Source organism: Priapulus caudatus, unplaced genomic scaffold, assembly GCF_000485595.1.
Source record: "Priapulus caudatus unplaced genomic scaffold, Priapulus_caudatus-5.0.1 Scaffold346, whole genome shotgun sequence".
In the NCBI taxonomy this organism is placed as follows: Eukaryota; Metazoa; Priapulida; class Priapulimorpha; order Priapulimorphida; family Priapulidae; genus Priapulus; species Priapulus caudatus.
The window spans coordinates 67,900-88,508 of NW_014577407.1; the positions used below are offsets into that span (position 1 = coordinate 67,900).

Below are 20,609 nucleotides of genomic sequence, written 5' to 3' on the forward strand. Positions count from 1 at the left end.
ATGTGGGTCAAGTCGGGGGCAAAGTTGGAGTCGCTTGAAATTGGCACGATTTGCTGACAAAAATCGATAGTGTAAACGCAGCTTTATCATTGGTATTCGCTTTACATCAAAATAATACATGAAAACTAAGCTAAACTAAATACATAGGTCAATAAACGAAACCCGTCAATATAGCACGGTATCAGTTCAGGGTTACTTTCTTCGTAAAATAATGAGCAGATTTAAAAAAAGTAAATATTTCTCCAAACGTATTGATATCACCTCATTTTAACCAAATTAATTGGTCAATTTGGCAGAGTTCAGCACCAGTGAAGTCACCATAGATGACATTATCAAAAAGATGAATAGCACCTGATTTTAACAAACTTAATTCTTTATACCATATGTTATACATTATATCCGAATGTGTACACAGACAAATTACAATTTAAAAAATACAAATGAACGAAAATGAACCAATAAAAGTGTGCGTTGTGCTACTATTGAGACTCAGCTGACAACTGTGGGCATAATAAAAAAAAGTTTAAATTCGGCATAGTTTAACCTGGTATTAACAAAGTTTTGGCTTTTGTCTGCTAGATGGTTACATTCGCGAGAATTCGGCTGTTCTACTTTTCTGACATCACCCCACTGCTAAAATTATCGCTCGTATTAAGGCATATTTATCGTCATTATATCTACAAATATGGGTGGATTTAACAAATATGGATAAGCCTATGTTGGTGTCGGACAGACAGTGAGATCGGTGGCGTGGGCATGATGCTCACCGTGGCGAAGATTACCGTGTCAGAAAATCGGCCCCTCCTCTCATAATATAGGTACACTTATATAGTACGGGGTGTTCAGTACACCTTACCTCTACAATTAGGGGCAGGCGTCTTGTTAATGTTATGTTTCGGAAGTACATTGAAATGTGTGGTGTAAAGCAGATTGCTATATTTTACTTAGCATATTAATTCTAATATAATAGTAATATAATACTGATGCAAACGTCTGCTAAGTAGCAATGGCGGGAGTCTCTTCGATTGTGGTGATCGGATGTGAAACGAAAGTTGAAAATTCGACAATGCTCTGGATGCTCAGCTTGTCAACACACAAAATAGTTATTTGAATAGACGTTGTTCGTCTCTGTTCCCCAACACCATGTCTTAATCTATGCTACTATGGATAAAACACAAGACATGCAGAGACTCATTACGTGTACAACTGGTAGTTTATTCTGACATTGTAGACACCGATTACATAGCATTGGTTGCTGTGTTCCTGCACGCCAATGTATTCCTACCCCTTTTATTTATGTATTAGTGTGTATGATTATATAAAAATAGCACAGCATCACAACAGTCACAAAATGGAATAAAGCTTTGTCAGACCTTATTAAAGCATTGTCAGCAAGGAATAAACTACGCAGCTGAAAATGTTTCTGAGTAATAATGGCATGAATATATGTATCATTGGAAAATACATAATATATTCATGCCAATATCATTGTCCGGTTTATAATGGGCGTGGAAGGTTAGGTATTTTTGTGGCCGGTAGTTATCCTGGCTATAATATCAGTGAATTGTGTGGGTGAAATAATTCTAAATTTATGAAGTATAATGTCAGTATGACTTAGGCTTAACTATTTTTCTTGTAAATAGTGTTATCAGTTATGGTGATGAATAAATTATGAGTACTTTAAAAGGCATCAATATATTCAAGTTTCTATTTTAGTTTCTATTCTATATGTTCTAGTTTGACTATATTCAATTGTTTTTCTCAGGAGCCAGATGCAATTCAGGCAGCTGTAATAGAGGACCGTCTGGTAAAACAGCAGAAGGAACTGGCAGCCAAAGCTTCAATCGATCAGTGTGGAAAGGCGAATATAAGATTTAAGATTGCATTGCGTGATGAGCTCATGAAACAGGTATGGTATGCATATTGTATATCCTGATCTATATCAGTGGGGTTAAATATAAAGATTTCTTATGTTTCAGATTAAACCCCTCTGGTATCAGTATAAGGCAATATCTACCAAATGCGAAATTAATAAGATAATTTGCTGCAACCTGGTCCTGCAAAGCATGGAAACTGGAATATCACAATCAGGGGCGTAGATAGCGGGGGGATGGGGGGGATGCATCCCCCCACTTATTGACGTGGGGGGATGGCGTGTACAATCATCCCCCCCTACTTTCAGGAGGAAAATGGGGGATTCAACATTTTCTGGGGGAGGACCCGCATACCCGTAACCCCCGCATGTTTCTTACCACCCTCCTCGAGAATCCTGCATTGAGCCACTGCTCGAGCGTAACAAATTTAGCACCCCCACTTCAAATCAATCGTTTCCGCGGCGCCTGTAGAGTAGTGATAACAAAGATTATGATTAATGAATATTTGTATGCATATCAAAAGTTCAAATTTGAGTCATCTGACAGGGGCGTAGATAGCGGGGGATGGGGGTGTATCGCCCCACGACTATTGAGGTGGGTTGCTTTCATCACCCCCTACTTTCCGGAAAGAAAATGGGGGAAAAATATTTAATATTTTACAACGGACATATATACTGGATGATTTATCTACAAATGCCGTCATCGCTATTCATCTCTCCTAATGTATTATTACAGAAATGGAATTTGAAATACAATCTAACTGTAAAAATGCTGTAATTTCGTTCAAGCATGACTTTTACTGAAACTGCAGACGGCTTCAATTTTTGGACGCATTCCCCATATACGATTTTTTTTTCAAAATTCCCACATCACGTCCTCAAAATATTTAAAAAAAAGAATTATCTCAATTTATTCAAATTAGAATTCTAGAACCTATTGGAGAGTTGGGATTTGCATTTTTAGGGGGGTTGAATGGGGAAATTCAAATTCATCTCACTTTTGGGAGGGGGGATGGGAATGTTGGGGTGCTGAGACTCTGACCGAAGTATATTCGCGCGATTTTGTATAAGGGGTGAAAATACTGCACTATTTGGTTCAAATCTGGTTGTTTTTCTCATATTTCTTTTGCTTTTAAGGTTCTCACTTCTCAGTAAAATATACGTTTCTATCAAAATTTCAGGGGAGATGGATCTAGTGGCTGTAGTTGTCAACGGGGGGTCGGTAGCACAGGGGCGGTCGGGCCGCCCTCCCCTAGAATTTTTCAGGGTTAAAGGTATTTAGCCTAGGTAAGTCTGACACTGGCAACCCCAGTGGGACATGTAGTGTTATACAGCAGATTTCGGTAGTAAGCATTTTAGTCTTTGGTGTCCAAAGGTAAATACTCAACTCAACAGGTGATGTTATTTGTGACTGTAGTTGTTTAATAGTTGCTGCACTCATAGTGCCAGGAAATTGCTCGAAGAGGTGTTTACTTTCAAAAAACTTTCCGGGGAGGTCCCCTGGACCTCTCCCTAAACAGGAGGGAGACACCACTGATAGGAAGGAAAAATCCCTGATATTTTATGATAAAGATGTCCAAATTGATTGCTTTTAAGATTGCATACTTTTTAACATTTCGCACACACAGTGCGCGCTTCGTGCCCCTTCGAGCGCATAATTCGCCCCCCCGCCTAGAATTTCACTTCTGGATCCGCCACTGGTTGGTGTGTGTGTGTGGGGGACGGTTGCGTGTCCGTTAAACTCGGGATCCAAAGAAAAAATACCTTCGAATTCACAAATTGCCACTTACAATGTAATTTTTTTTCAATTACTCAAAAACGACACTCTTGAGAGTTCTAAAATGCTAAAATCCAGAGCTTCCGGGGCTCCGCCCCCTGGACCCCGGGCAAGGGCTCTTGCCCCTGCACCCCACAGGGCCCTACGGGCGGCCCCTGGTCCCACCTACTTAAGGCTTTGCGCCAGGCTCTCGCAGTGTGCGCTACTCGCACACAGTCTTCATATACATTATGATGGAGGTAACAGCGAAATCATCCCCCCCACAACTGAGGACCTGTCTACGCCACTGATCACAATTACAGTTTCTGTATCTAGTAAATGTTGGGAAATAGGCCGTAGCCCTGGTGAATTGCTGTATTTGTGTTGACGTATGGTAAATAAGGCAGAAATAATAGAGAAAAACGTATTTGAAAGGAAATGCGGTGCGAGTCAGTTTGAAGTCTCTTCAACATGTACAGTGGCCAGTGACAAAGGATCGATACATGTTCTCGGTCCCATCCATTCTTGCTTATATAATAGTTGCTCAACTCCTGGTCTTCATGTATCGGGTCTTCCTTTCTGGCCTGTTGCTGTTCCTTTGTTAGTAGTTTGTTCATCTCTATATTTCATTAACTCCAATTAAATCGGAAGGCACGTTTCATATCATACAGGATCGTACACTTACGTTTGGGTGCCATTTTCTACTTATATGGTCGTAACACTTAGAAATTCAGCTGCGAATTGTCCGTTCAGTTTATGTTTTATAATGTTCAACATGATGAATTCGAGGTAATTATTTTGTTGTAGTAATCGGTAAGATATCAATAGGATGATTTCTGTTTAAACATTTTGGCCTTTTTAAGAGAATAATTCTAGATGTACAATGTTGTTTGTTTTGTTGGTAGCATTGTGGAAGAATTATGGCTGACATGCATGGACTACACCAGACAGACAGACAGCAAAAGCAAGCCACAGTTTCAAAAATTCCGGTAAGTATGACACTCTATTAAAATGACTAATTTTTAGTATATTTATTAAGGAATTTGGTTAAAAAAATGGTGTTGCTAACACTAAAAACATGTTAGTGGATAAGGTTGTTTTTTAAAGGGATACATGACCCTATATAGGTTCCTACTAGGTTCCTTGTATATTTTCAGTTAAAATAGGTTTAAATTACGCGACATAAAAAATTTCAATGTTCAATATTAATTAGAAATATTCAATATTATTGTTAAAGGAATACTTTACTCTAGAATTTGAGAGTATATTATGATAGTTGATTTATAAATAATAGCACATACCTATAAATATCTATACTTACGCATTCACTGTTCACGTTTGTCATAAAACAACATTGAATTTCTAAATCTTCATTTTTGGGCGCTGTCATGACACCCGCGACCGTGCTGCCACCCTGAAAAAGTTGCGCATTTGCCAATTAATTTTGCAAGTTACAGACTGAGGGCTAATCACAAAAGTGCAATTATATTTATAGTATACCTCAGGGTTCTCCCTACGTTGCGCAAACGGGGCGCGCGCGCCCCGTTTTGGGAAACTCCCCCCTGTTTGAATCGTTGCGCCCCGTTTGAAATACCTCCGCCCCGATTAAATTCCACCACAATAAAAGTTTGCCAGCGCGGGAATCGATCGTCAAGAATTCCCGTTCGACCAGGACATCCGACGCGTGTATTTTTACCGTACCACGCATGCACTGCAGACAGTACACAAGTTAACCTGACAACACACAGATAACCTGTGCCGAACCGGTAACAGTTAACCTGTCACTAACTGTACACCGACTCGGCTATCTTATATATACAAGAACCCCAAATACCGTCTATGGTGTGGTGGCGATTTTACGCATTAATTAGTGGTACGGTAAAAATACACGCTCCCGGACCCCCCTAGTTTCCCCCCTCCTCCCTCCCCCTAGTTTCCCCCCTCTCCCTACCCCTCCCCTTCCCCTACCCCTCCCCTCCCCCCTGTTTGAATTTCATCCTGGGGAGAACCCTGTACCTAAATGCTAGTTAACCAAACGATATTAATTTTATGACAAATTTATCCATATTATAACTGAAACTATATGTGGTTATAAGATATTGCAATCTTTCTGCTTTTAAATTAATAAATAAGAAACACCCTCGGTCTTCCCTTGGCTCAAAAGTCCATTTGCACAACTTTGAAGTGACGATAAGTCTGGATTTAATCACAATACTTTTATTGAATAATTCTGCTAGCTACATAATGCTGATCATCTGTTTTTGGCTGAGCTTCCTGTTCCTGTTGGTACATAGAATGCTCACTAGGGGAGAACCGAAGGGGGTTTCGGAATTACATGAACACTACATTCCTCCCTTTCTAGATAAGAACTTGTTCTCTTTTAACATTGTTCGATCTGTATAATAGAAACCGTGATTAGGCATGTTAGGTAACACTTGAAGCCTATCGACAATTATGTCTGATTCACGATATGGAACAATAATGGAGTCTAAATGTTCAACACTATTATCATGGTCTTCTAATGATTATACGGAAATCTTTGCTGAAACTCATGAACTTACGGCAGAGCGAATATCAAATCAAACTACAAATTACAAACAATTTATACAGTCAAAACACATAAGAACAACTAACTCTTCCAAACATAGTTGCTCTTGACACGAACAGAACTCAACATAGTGATTATGCCAAATTCAGTTTGTGGAAAACAAAGAGGGAGAGGTCCCCAGTACTTCACCTCGATAATCCAATCTTTACCATTGGATTGTTTCCCCAACTGAGCTTAACACGGCATGATTACCAGTCAACACTTATTTGTTTGCGAAGTGTTTGGGTAGTCCGGTATGATCTCTGAAACGGACTGGTAACCTGTGTTTGCGCTCTCAGTGGATTTCAGTGGACTGCTGCTGTTTCTATCCTTGGGCAGAGTTTCGTGGTCGGCATCACCGGCGTTATCCAGTGTCATCGGGATCATCATCTGCTGGTTCTTCGTCACGTTGTGTTGTGTCAATGCGCTTGAAATGGGTAACGTTCTGTGTGATTGTGAACGATCCTCGGCGAGCAGTGACCATACTGCCTTTCTTCCTTTCAACGGTTAGCGGTTCAGGGACAAAATATGATCTGAACTTATTTTGACGGCATTGGCGGACCAATACAGTATCGCCTTCGCGAATGTCCGAGACTTTGGCGCGGCGTTTCTCGTCTACCTAGCTTTTCATAGTTTGTTTCTTCAGCTTGTCTTTTTCCTCTACTTTGGAACGTGTGTCTTGGAATGGCGGTGTATCGGGTTCCGGCATTTGTGGAAGTTGGGTGCGGAAACGACGGTTGTATAGCGCTTCAGCTGGGGCGACACCAGTTGTCGAGTGAAGAGTTGTCTGATACTGGCGCAAGAAACGATTAAGTTCTTGTTTCCAGCTTTTCTTCTCGATGGTCGCTGTGTGAATAGCTTTCATCATCGTGTCCATGAAGCGTTCCACCTCACCGTTTGCTTCTGGATGCAACGGAGTTATCTTACGATGATGGAAACCGAGATGGTTTCCGAAGTTGTCAAAGTCATCGCTATTGAACGGTGGTCCGTTATGTGATCGAACAGTTTCTGGTGTCCCTTGTCGAGCAAAGATATTGTCCAGTTTCGGAACGACTGTTTTCGCTGAGGTTGAATGAACGATCTCGACCTCCGGAAATCTGCTGTAATTATCTATGACCACTAACAATATTTCATTTGATGGTAGTGGACCGGCAAAGTTTGAGACTTCACACCATGGGGCTGCTGGAAGGCTGGACATAACGAGAGGTTCTGGTGGCATAGACTTTCGAGTTGTTGCCTGGCACGGTATGCATTGCTGGACGACTTTCTCTACCATCTTGTCGATTCCTGGGAACCAGATCTTGGAGCGTAGCAGGCGTTTTGTTTTCACCTAGCCTTGGTGACCTACATGTGCAAGATCAACGGCTTTCTACTGTAGCTCTGCGGGAATTCGTAAGCGTGTTTGTCGCAGTATCATACCATCATGGCTCATGAACTCATCTCGAATTGCTTTGTACAGTGTTTAGTCCTTGTCTTTCCAGTTGCCAGTTTTCAGTGCTGCTTGTAGCTTTTGGATAACCGGGTCAGTGCGAGACGCTTCTCGGATTTGATCAACGGACATAGCATTCGGCACCGCGTTCTGACAGACATAGTTCACAAATATTTCCGCGATATTTTCGGCTTCGGCTGACGATTTAGCTGGGTGATGGCTCAAGAAATCCGCAGGATTGTTCTCGTTGCATCCAGGTTTGTAGACAAGATTGAAGTTGTAGGGAGTTAAACGCAGGCGCCATCTCTCGATCCTGGCAGAACCTGGTTTAGTGCTGTTCACGATCCCAAGGAGCGGCTTATGGTCTGGTCTGATCGTAAAATCTGAGCCATAGATGTATAGGTGGAAATGTTCTGCCCCCCATACCACTGCAAACATCTCTCTGTCAGTTTGCGAGTAGCGCGATTCGACCTTGGAGAGGGCGTGACTATTGTAGCTAATGACCTTGTTGTTCTGCGTGAATATTGCCCCGTGACCAGTCGGGCTAGCATCGACGATGATATCGGACGGTTTTCTCGCATCCAAATGCTCCATAACATGGGCTCCGGCTAGTGCTTTCTGCAGATCTCGAAATGCGTCTTCGTGGCGGCTTTCCCATATCCACGGTGTGTCTTGTCGTGTCAGTTTGCGTAATGGCGTCGTGATTGTGGCATAGTTAGGAACGGAACGCGACACGTATTGCGCCATGCCTAGGAAGGACTTTACTTCGGATGCGTTGGTTGGCGGTGGAGCGTTAACAAGCACGTCGATCTTTTTCGGATCTGCTGCTAAGCCATCTTTCCCGAAAACATGTCCATAGAGTGACGCATGAGGTTGCACGAATTTGCATTTCTCCAAGTTGAGTCTGGCATTGTAGTCCTGTAGGCGCTTCAGAACTGCTTTCAAGTTTGCGTTGTGCTCTGGCCTTGTTTTTTCGTGAACGATAATGTCATCTGATATGTTGAGATAACCCTTGAGATCACTGAGAATCTTGGCGATCGTGCTCTGAAACACTTCAGATGCTGCGTTGACACCGAAAAGAAGTCGCTTATAGCGGAATAATCCTATGTGTGTGCTAAACGTTGTCATGTATCACGATTTCGGATCCAAGCTGGTGATATGCACTCGTGAGATCTAATATGCTGAATACGATACTGCCATTTCAATCGGAGATCAGTTCGTCGATTGTTGGCATGTTGATGTTTCTCACGTACGATTGCAGTGTTTGCTGCTCTCATGTCAATGCAGATGCGCGTTTTCCCATTTTTCTGGGGGATGATGACAATAGGGCTTATCCATAGCGTCGGGACATCTGCCTTCTCAATAATGTCAAGTTTGATAAGTCTGTCTAATTCAGCTTCCACGTCTCGGCGTATGTGAAAAGGAACTCCTATGATCAGGCATGAAAATTTTCCGCATTTCTGCGGATTTTCACTTTTCCCGTGCAGCACGCTACTACGGGCATATGTATAGGCGCACGGTTTATCGATCGTCTACTGCGGCTGGCAGCAAGCCACCGAAGGGTAGACTGGTATTCGGCCTCATGCTCTGCTAGACAATGTACACGCTCTGCGACAAACAGTGCGGCCGCGAACCAGTGTACCCTGGGTGCACGCTGGTTCTTGCGTGTGCACGTACATGTATTATAAAAATGTTTATTCAGATCCTGTTTCGGTATGTGTTCTGCTATATGGAATTATCTTAATCCAGATTCTCTTTAAATATAAGGTTAAAAAGCTCATTACAGAATGCACCAGATTGCATGATTCTGACCCCCAAAATTAAAAAATCTCCCTCCCCGCCTCGGGGGTTTTCAGTGTTTTTCTTTACCAGTCATTTTCATGCCTGTATGATGTTGCTACTTCAGCAGTATATCAGTGTTGATGTGTAGTTTCGCTTGCATCTGAGAAGTTTACCAATCCCTTCCTTGAATAGGTCAGGAAACGCTTCGACGATTTCAGATTTTTTACGCGAGACTAAGTTGACGTTACAGTTTATGTAAATTATGTCAAGTGCTTGGGCGGTTCAGAAACTAAGCAGGTTACCTCCTGTCCCCGAAACGACGTAGAATACTGCCCTTTCCGATGCTTCACGGTGACGTACGTTGGCGGTAAACATTCCGATGACAGGTATCGGCGTTTTTGAACCATAAGGATACAACATGGTTTGGGGTTGATGGAGCTGTTCTGTGTGCGGTCGCGATTTGCGTAACTCGTCATATGATTTCTCATCAATGATGTTTACTGACGCACCGGAATCGATCATGAATTGCACAGGACCAGTGTTAAGTTTTATGCAGCATTGTGGTAGTCGATTTTTCCCTGATTGGGCTAGAGCGATTTGTTCACACGGCGGATATTCCCATACGGAATAAACGTATTCGTCCTCATCATCACCTGAAACTGTGGTGTTCGCCAATTCTGCGCATATTGCGTTTTGAGTCTTTTGACCTAGACGGCTCCTTTGACAGACTTTGCTAAAATGTCCGACAAAACCGCAAGCTGTGCATTCTAGTGATGTCCTGATGATCGATTATAATCGAAAATCGATCGATTATAGTCTCAAATTCGATAATCGATTATGAAAACAAATAATCGATTATCAAAAATACCAAAAAAAAAAATAATAATTTTTTAAAATTTACTAAATTGCGACATAGACATGTATTGGTAGCGAAGTAGAAGTGCATCAGTGTGTAGTCCAGAGGACACCTTCATGAATCACGTACTGTTAACATAGGTCCTCTCTGATTGCAGAGCGGTACTAGTGTACTTATAGACATGGACAAATTGGACAGTGTCTTTGTTTTGGTTTGACACTGTCCCACAGAATGTTATCCGTAGATGAGATTCTACTCTCCGTATTGTTTGTTACATTGTGTTGGAGAGGATATTCCATTGGCAGAACAATTAACTCGGCTACACAGCCTACACTATTAGAACACAAACAACTTACTTACTATAATAAAGAACAAGTCTTGATCATGTTTGTTTAAAACTTTTAATGTTTTAATAGAGGCATTTAAACCATTTCTTTTTAAATTGATTAAATACTGTATAGGAACAGACATTGATATACATACAGCAACCTTCACAGAGTTAATACATGATCATAAAACATGATAATATTGAATGCTATGTATAATTGTATATACAAAGTAAGATTAAATTAAATCTATGCTATTATTAACCGATTATCCGATTATAATCGATTATCGATCGGTTATGGGAAACCAATAATCGATTATGAAATTCCAGCCGATTCCCATCACTAGTGCATTCCTTGCCTATAGCAGGGCAGTGAGGGTCATTTTTGTGACGGCGTGTGAATCCGCTGCAGAAATAACAAGTTTTTGTGTGTTTGAATCAGGGTGAAAAACTGATAATTGGAGGCACTGGTCCAGCAGGACCAGTGCCTCTGAGGAAGCACTGGTCCTGGTCAGTAGGCACTGGTCCAGAGGCGTGTTCAGGAGAGCGAACGCTCGACTCGAACGCTCGCTGCATGAACGCAGCGCCTCTTGAACGACACACGAGCGCTCGCTGTGCGCTCGCTTGATCAAAGATGGCGGCCCCCATGGAGGGTTACTCAGCAGATTTTAATCGCGAGATTTTAGTGTCTTTGAACAAGTACTGTTAAACGAATTAGCAGACGAAATTGATACAAATTGAATTTAGAAGTAAATGAATGAATGAAAAATGAAATGAAGTTGAAATAGATTGCAAATTGACGTCAGAAATGTTAGATTCGCATTCGCCAGATTTCCCGTCGCCATCTTGTAAACAATTCTCGCGCTGAGCGAACAGCCTTCTCAGCTTGCGCGCGCGCTCGCGAGCGCAGTGTCGTTCAGAAGGCGAGCGCTCGTTCGCTCTCCTGAACACGCCTCGGGATTTCTGTCGTAGCAAAGTGAATGACTCAGGGGGGGGGGGATGTGGGGACGTTTTTATAGGGGGGAGGATGGTGCAATTTGGTGATGTGCATTCTAAGTTATTCTTAATAATAAATGGAATACGATATATAATACTAATAGGGCTTAAAAAACAAACAATATATAATATCATAATAATAGTGATAGTGATGTTCATTGTTAGATGGTGCTGCCATCTTCATGTACTAATACGCAATTTGATTCGGTTACATAATATGACAGTATCTTGATAGTGTAGATATATGCTCGTTTCTTTTCATCAGCAAATTATATTTTTTACTCGTTTCGATACACTGATGCGTAATAAATCGGAACAAGTCCGCAAGTCGATTTCAAAGATCAGCGGTCTCTGAAGACCAGCCATTAATTCTATAAATTATCATATTTTGTTACGCGATCGCTGATTGGTCAGGGATGCCCAGTATTATCGAATTAGCAGAGGTTTAACAGCATGACCTAGAAAATCGAACAAAACAAACATGGCGGGTTTTGGTACTTCGTATGGACTTTAGGCTTCGGAATTTGACTATTTTTAGTCTATATTTGATTAAATTTACCATTCATTTCATTAGAATAATGTAGAAGGCAGGCTTTCCAGCGGCCCTAAAATTCCAAAAATTTTGAGCTCGCCCTAAAATTCCTAAAAAAACTTTTAAAACGTATGCAATTCCTAAAAAAGGGCTAAAATTTTATTCAAATTCCTAAAAAAAAAATTTCACAGATATGTTTGGAGTTTTTGGTGATGAGATGATGAACTTTTGGTTTGTAATTATGGCTCAAGAGGTCGTTGTCGTAACAGGTACTAAAGATATGTACACGAGGTACATATATGTATACACAAAGTGTACCAGACTTGTACTACAGAAGTGTACCCTAACCCTAACACTAACCCTAACCCTAACCCTAACCCTAAACATACCTCATATAAAAATATAAACATAATACTAAACAACCTAAAACTACTTCGGGTACATATCTGTAGTACATATCTACCCAGACCCCCCTAGCACTGGCATGCCTACGGCACGCGGGCCTGCCTGCGGCAGCCAAGGTACATTTCGCCCCCCCATCAATTTCTGAATACGCCACTGATCACCGCGGGAACATTCCGCATTTGGAGTTCATAGGGTTGGAGACCCTGCTAATGGATGTTTTCTAGTTATCTTTATACAGAGTAAGTATTGTGACTCTCAGTCTACCAGTGATTCCTAAGCTTCAGTGTCTGATTATACGACCCTGTTCCTGGATTGGATGTACAAGACATGCCTAATTTGCATGAAACTTGATGATGTACAGTCGTATCGAGGACTTGGAGGATAGGAATAGCTGGTAGACTGGACACATACCACTTAGAACTGTATCTGTATGTTAACACGTTGATGTTTATGAAAGGTAATTGACTTATTTTATCCCTAAAATGTTTCGATTCATCCCTAAAAATTCCTAAAATAGCCCTAAAAAAACCTTAATTTCTCCCTAAAATTAGCCCTAAAATGTTGTAAAGGACTGCTGGAAAGCCTGAGAAGGTTAGTAAAGAATAACAAAATAATCAGTTTGGCAATTTTTTTATTTCCTGTGCGGCGATTATCTAGTCGCCCCGCCGGACCAGCTGACACGAGCAAACAGTCGCCCGGTCGATTTTCTAATCGCCACTGGCGTCTGGGCGACCGGTAGTTTCTCACGCTGTTGAATCCTGGCTGTTTCCGTGTGTTCGACTCTTCCCGATGTTGATGCTGCTGATAGCGATCTCTCCACATGGACCGATGTCTCTGATGGCGTCCACCAGCATCGCGAGGTCGGTGCTGCCCTCTATCACAACTGGCTGGTCTGTGTACAACATTTACGGACCATTTTTTTAGCGATTCCACTTTGTCGGATTGTTGATCACTTAGTTCTAGAGCTCAAGCTGCTGCGATTAATTGATCAAGTTTGAGATCTTGGCGTAAAGTGCGTCACCGTAAGGCTTGCGAGGAGCATGCCAGGATAATCTGATTGTTGATTTCTTTCTCGGTATCATCGAATCCACAAGACTTGGCGAGCTTCCGAAGTCGTGTGACATACATATCGATAGATTTACCGGCTTCCTGGTTGCACTGTTTAAACGTGTGCACCTCAAAAGCGGTGTTCGTGCGCAGCTTAAATTAATTTGTCAGCGCCTTAGCAGATACATCAAAAACCGTCTCATGCTCACCCGGATCCGGTATTGTAATTGCGTGTCATAAATTTTGTCTACTTCTGGGCCTGCATAATGTAGTAACAGGGCTTGACGTCTAGCGGGATCTGTGATGGCCATTCCGACTAGCAAACTGGTCAAACGTGCTAACCACTTGTCCCATCCCGATATTGCCATCTTGGGTTAGATCGAATGCTGGGAAGGTTGGGAGCGACATTGCATATGTTAGTTGGGAGTTTATTCAGCGTTTTGAGTGAAGCTGGTTCAGACGGCACACAATCACAAAGCTAGTGAGTTGGCTTCATAAAAGTTCGAATTACAGCTTACAATGCATTGTTCTGCATAAAATGTTCAGTTCTGCTCATTCTTGATGTATTGAAGAACATCTTCGTCGCCAGATGTGATGCTGAAGGCTGACTGAAATGACGATAAGTCTGGATTTAATCACAACACTTTTATTGAATAATTCTGCTAGCTACATAATGCTGATCATCTATTTTTGGCTGAACTTCCTGTTCCTGTTGGTACAGAGAACGCTCACCAGGGGAGAACCAAAGGGGGGTTTTGGAATTACATGAACACTACACATAATTATAGAAATTTCTAGCGATATACTATCATAATATATTCTAAAAGTCTTGTCTGCCTTTTAATTACCAAACATGGGGAACTTTGTGTCAATTTGAATTACTGTGTTCCTTAATTTTTTTCTTAAACAAAGCTAGGAACACATGAAGTGCTTGTTTAGAATAACAAAATAGCAAAATTTGAATTACGATGCAAGAATTTAATTTATGCAATTTCAATTATTTTTCATAGTTTTAGTTGGTATTTTATCCAAAAAACCATTATATTTTTACAGTACATACATATATTGTCGCATCATGCTGAATTTTTCAGCACCTAATTATGTGTTTGGCTGTCATAACCAATGTATTCAATACATTTTGTGCTGACAGAAGTTCATCTCCCAACTCACTGATGGCAATCAACGCACGCAGCAGCAACACCACCCCCACCCAGAGATAGGATTTGCTGGGGCTTTAGCAAGTATGACTAGTTAATGGGCAAGGGTTGTGGTTAAATGTGGGAGTTGGTGTCACAATTTTTGGCTCAGTATTTCCGAGAAATCATGCAAAACCTAAACGTATCTAAAGGGTGTTTGCAATGTAATATGTGCGTCCATGTGTCATCCTACTTAATATAACCTTAATACTTATAATAAAATTAAGGAAAGTATAATCAGTAGATGCAAAAATAATTAATTTGACAATCAAATGAAATTTCGTTTTTATATTTTCTGTACATTGCGCAGGGTGCGAAATTAACGGGAGTCCGGAGTCAAATACTCCCTGCTTTACTGTCGGACTCCCTGATTTGACATCTGCAGGAGTCCGTGGGACTCCATGAAAATTCTGCTATACTAACTAGTTCGTTCCAGAGCACAGCCTCACGGAATTACCGTATTTTTTCAGCAAATGTCCAAAGAAAATTTGGCAGACGTGCATCGCATGAATCTTCAAATATGCACATGTGTTATTGTTGTTGTGCTTTAGTTTTGAACTTCTGACTACGGACTCCTTCATTTTGCTACGAACTCCCTTGTTCAAAGGTTCATTTCTAACCCTGATTGCGTGGTGCATTTTTTTCTTTTTTTGACCGTGTTATAATAAGCGAGTTCGTAATTACAGTCTGCACATGCACGAACTCTGCCATGAATTCTGCGGGGTTAGGTCATTTGTAAAAAAAAAATTCGTATTTTCGACCACACAGTACACATACACATGCATCTGCGTCGTTGTAATGCTACAGTCTTTATGTGTGCACGTACACGTGCGTGCGTGCGTGTGCACATGTGCGTGCGTGCATGTGCACGTGTGCATGCACGTGCATGCGTGCGTGCGTGTTCACGTACACGTGCGTGCGTGCACACGTACACAGAATACATTGTACATATACATACTGAACCGAGAGCGCACGCCGCACTCGAGATTTCACCGCTTTTTGTGACTAAAGGCCATCGCACACCTACCCAAAAATCGGTCCGATTAAAAAATCTCTTCATCGTTTGTAAAATCGGCTCAGCGCGACGCTTTCCGATAAACACCCGCACACCTACGATAAAATGTGATGTCATAATAAACCTACGATAACATGTAAATGTCATGTGACACGGGCACGTTCAGCTATTGGCTGTTCAATATTTATCGTAGACGATTTTCCTGAGTTCACGCGCACACCACAAAATCTTGTCGGATTACACAAAATCGCTTCAAAATAATCGGTTCAAAATCAAACATGTTTGATTTGGAACGATCACCCGATAAAAATAATCGTAAGTAAAATTGTCTACAAATGAACGCGCACACCTACCCGATATCGGCTGATTTTTATCGGGCCGATGAAATCGCGTGAAAAATCGGCTGGTGTGCGACCCCCTTAATGACCCGGTGACCTGTGACATCACGCAACCCCTTGGCTAACTATGGACTCGCTTATAGTCCGTCACCGTGGCTTGGTGACCGAGACAAAATTAGTCGTAACATTACTATCAACCTTTTTCGTAGACTTGACAGAATTTTGTTTCATTAACTTGTGGAAATTTGGTTAAAAAAAATCCCTCCTTCCTCCCTCTCTTCTGCTCCTTCACTCTCTCTCCTCTCTCATATTCATATTATATATATCAAGAGCTAATAATACCTAGAGTGTACAACGGAAAAACGGGAAAATAGTGCTATTTCACGACAACATTATTTCTACTTTGCCTGCGAGTCTATAATAATTTCATGGTATTGCATTAAGCAGAATTCTTTGCTCTCTAAAACAAGACCAACCGCTTGTCAATACGATACTCCTAGGCGGAGATATCGGCTCCTAAACCTCCCCTCCCACATGCCAACGCCGCCTCGAATCCACTTCTGTCCCCATCCTTCACGCGTCTAAGCATTCGGCTATCGGTTTCCGTCACCGCTTTGGGCGCTGATAATTGATGTCACATGCCCAAATTTGGTACTCTTACTAGCTGCGTTGTAGAGACTTAATTAAAAAAACATTTGCCGGCTCCATCATGACGGGCATTAGCCGTGCTAGGAAAGATAATGGAGATAAGGGCATAGGCGATGCCCCCGAAAGTCACCTCCACCCTGCACCTGCACCCGAAAATCATTCATAAAATTATGGCGGAAAAACCGAACTCTCACGAAGCAACGCTTAGGCCGCTGAAGGATGGGGACAGAAGTGGATTCGAGGCGGCGTTTGGCAGTGGGAGGGGAGGTTTGAGGACCGATATCTCCGCCTGGAGTATCGGTATTGACAAGCGGTTGGTCTTGTTTTAGAGAGCAAAGATTCTGCTTAATGCAATACCATGAAATTATTATAGACTCGCAGGCAAAGTAGAATAATGTTGTCGTGAAATAGCACTATTTTCCCGTTTTCCGTTGTACACTCTAGGTATTATTAGCTCTTGATATATATATATATATATAGCATACACACACGTACACTCAGACACGCACGCACACTCGGAGAGAGAGACACACATAGAGGCACCCTCCTTCCGCACGCACGCACACTCGCATGCACGCACGCACACACAAACAGATACTCGGCTGTAAAGTGACAAAAAAATTAATAAAAATATAGAGTCATTTCATCAATGTTTGCACATTTTATTTTATTTTTATTTTTTGGTAATCGATTATTTATTTTTTATTATCGAGCGCGTAGGCGGTTGCTGCAAACGACTGACTTTCGATGTGGAACGTGGCTGCCACACTCACAATAAATGCGGCACACTATGAATGTAATAAACATGTGGGCTTGAGATTTGGTACTCAGACAGTCTGTGTTCATATATGTATAGTACGTTGTAACACGTGTGTGTACATGGCAGTCTGTGTATTTAACCATGGACTGTAATTAGATGCTAATTTGATCCAATATTGTCCATGGCTATCTTAGTGTTTTGTACCATCTACGTGTACAGTCTTTTGTCCATTCTATGCCATGCACTGTGTGTTGTACTGTTCGCAGCTGAACACCCCGATTCTAGTTTGGAGCTATTGGAGGATCTAGGGAAAAGAATGTCCTTTCATGCAACCGGATCCAATACCACTAGCAAGCAGTGTCAGTACCGGCAGAGCCAAGGTTGGTATCTAATTCCAATTCCAAAGTTTGGTATCCAATTAACATAATGTTGCTGTAGGCTTAGAATGCATTTTCAGTTTATTCCGGTCTGTGCGACACACAAAATTTTGATAGATTGTTCATTAGAAAATGCTCTTAAATGTGTTGGAAACTTAATATCTGTTTTGTTATAATGCTAATGGTACCACTATTTGTACTGTTCACGTTTTTCATGTCGAGAGCTGCAAATCACGATTTTCTTTTATGTATTTAATTCAAGGGGTTGGTGTGTGAATTGTTGCCCTACGAGTTCATTGAGAAATTCTGTCTGTGGGGTGGGGAAGGTACTGGGTACAATACTCGGTGTTCAAAATTCAAGGGCAAGTCAATGACAAATACTGCCTGCCTGCCAGTCCTAACTATGAAAAAATGTAACATTCTCAGTTGGCAGACAACCCCTGAAATTATGGTTGTTGAACTTGATGGTAACAGTTGATCCATTTTGGTGTAGTGACACAGCATTGCTGTTGGTAGTGCTTAGAGAATCGGTAAATTAGGTGTTAAATATACCACTATAAACTCAAATATACGGATAAAACACGGACTAATCACGGAAATGTTGCAAAACACACGGAGAGCCACAGACTATTACGGAGCTAATTAAAGTCCGTAGCAAAATACCCAGACTCCTACGTATTAGCTACAGACTTCTAACTGACTGTCAATTAATAATTATCTAATTTTGGAGAGTCTGCGTTTATTACATTATATACTAATAGTACGTGAATTTCCCAGCCAGCAGTGGGAGCTTTTAAAGCACACGCACGCACAAAGGCACGCACACGCTGATCTAATTTTATTAGTCGTGATTGCTATTTAGTATAATATATGGTTGATAATATATATATATAGGCAAGCCTAAGCGCGGAGCTCCCATTAAAATTTAAGATACGTACATTTGTACACGACAATAAGAGAGTGTTACTACGTAAGGTCAACTTGAAATGCCAGTGTAATTATAATACACAATTGATTTGGGTTTTATATACACATATATATGCGCACGCGCGTACACACATGCACGCACGCACGCACGCACAGACACATTGCACGCGCACACGCACATATATATATATATATATATATATATACTAGCAAATACCCGTGCTCTGCACGGAGTTGAATGTTTGGCCAAAGTCGACTATGGCATATTGTAAACCGGTAAATATTTGCGGCTGGTTTTTTTGCGGTTTTGGTAAAATTTCCTAAAAGATCTAAATTTTACCTTCTTTAAATTTGCGGACATGAAGACATCCCTTCAGTTTACTCGATGAAAACAGCAAAATTTAAACAGGGTTAGAGTAGTAGTAGATTGATATTAGAAGTTGGGTCGGTTATGGGGGTGGTGCTACCTTAGTCGTTTAAAAGATTTCCTTGTAGATGACTTTTTGCGTGAGAGTCCTGTTGTTGAAAAGGTCTTGTGATAAATGTTTGTCCACTTTGATCTAGATGTTGGAGTAGCTGCTGGCACGTGAAAAGGCAACATATAGCTGGCCGTGGGAGAACACAGGGGCTGGGAGGTAGAGTCCGAGTTTGTCGAAAGTTTTGCCCTGGGACTTGTTTATAGTCATAGAGTAGGCAAGTCTGATTGAAAATTGAATCCGCTGTAGTGTGAAGGGAAGGTTTGCGTCGGATGCGGCAAGTTTAACACGCGAGATGAGGACTCTTTGTGAGACATGGCTTCCAGTGAGGATTACGGCATCTAGAATATAGTCGTGGGGGTTCCTAATGTATAGTCTGGTGCCCTTGCAGAGTCCTTTAGTGATATCTAGGTTGCGTAATAGCATGATTATTGCTCCTGGTTTTAAAATGAGGCGGTGTGGAGGCATGCCAGTAGGAGTGATGGAGTGAAGGAATTCCATGGGGTAGTTGTTGGCCTCGTTTTCATCATGCGAGATGGTTTTGTCTGCACTGGTGTAGGTTTTGGACAAACCTGGTAGTTTCGTTATGACTTTAAATATTATAATTATGTAAAATATTATGTACCGTACGTAGGCCTAAACAGTTTTGGTGCGCGTGCAGAACCTAATGTCGGACACAGAAGAAAGAAGTGCATCGATAAATTATAAGATGACGCAGGACACACTATTTCTTCAATGCAAAGTCAAGAGCTAATTATAATATAAGAACCAATAAACGTGCATTCCTTGTTATCACTTCCACATATGTATATCAGTCTACAGTCACACGTACATGTACATCTCAGTTTAGTCACGTACGTACATCTCGGTCTACAGTCTGAGTCACATACGCACATCTCAATCTACAGTCACATACGCACATCTCAATCTACAGTAACATACGTACATATCAATGTACAGTCACATACGCACATCTCAATGTACAGTCACATACGCACATCTCAAATCTACAGTCACATACACACATTTCAACCTACAGTCTCATACGCACATCTCAATGTACAGTCATATATACGCACATCTCAAATCTACAGTCACATACACACATTTCAACCTACAGTCACATACGCACATCTCAACCTACAGTCACATACACACATTTCAACCTACAGTCACATACGCACATCTCAACCTACAGTCACATACACACATTTCAACCTACAGTTTCATACGCACATCTCAATCTACAGTCACATACGCACATTTCAACCTACAGTCTCA

General features: G+C 41.5%; 1 protein-coding gene across 4 annotated transcripts in view; it reads left to right on the plus strand.

Moving 5' to 3' along the window:
- Positions 1-20,609, plus strand: part of LOC106809345 (centrosomal protein of 295 kDa-like) — a 94,855-nt gene that overhangs the window by 34,976 nt on the left and 39,270 nt on the right. For all 4 annotated transcript variants that reach the window (XM_014812406.1, XM_014812408.1, XM_014812409.1 and 1 more), the window contains 4 exons: positions 1,766-1,909; positions 4,535-4,618; positions 14,742-14,832; positions 17,815-17,928. In XM_014812406.1, coding sequence (XP_014667892.1) covers positions 1,766-1,909; positions 4,535-4,618; positions 14,742-14,832; positions 17,815-17,928 — 433 coding nt within the window. The remainder of the gene's footprint in view (positions 1-1,765; positions 1,910-4,534; positions 4,619-14,741; positions 14,833-17,814; positions 17,929-20,609) is intronic.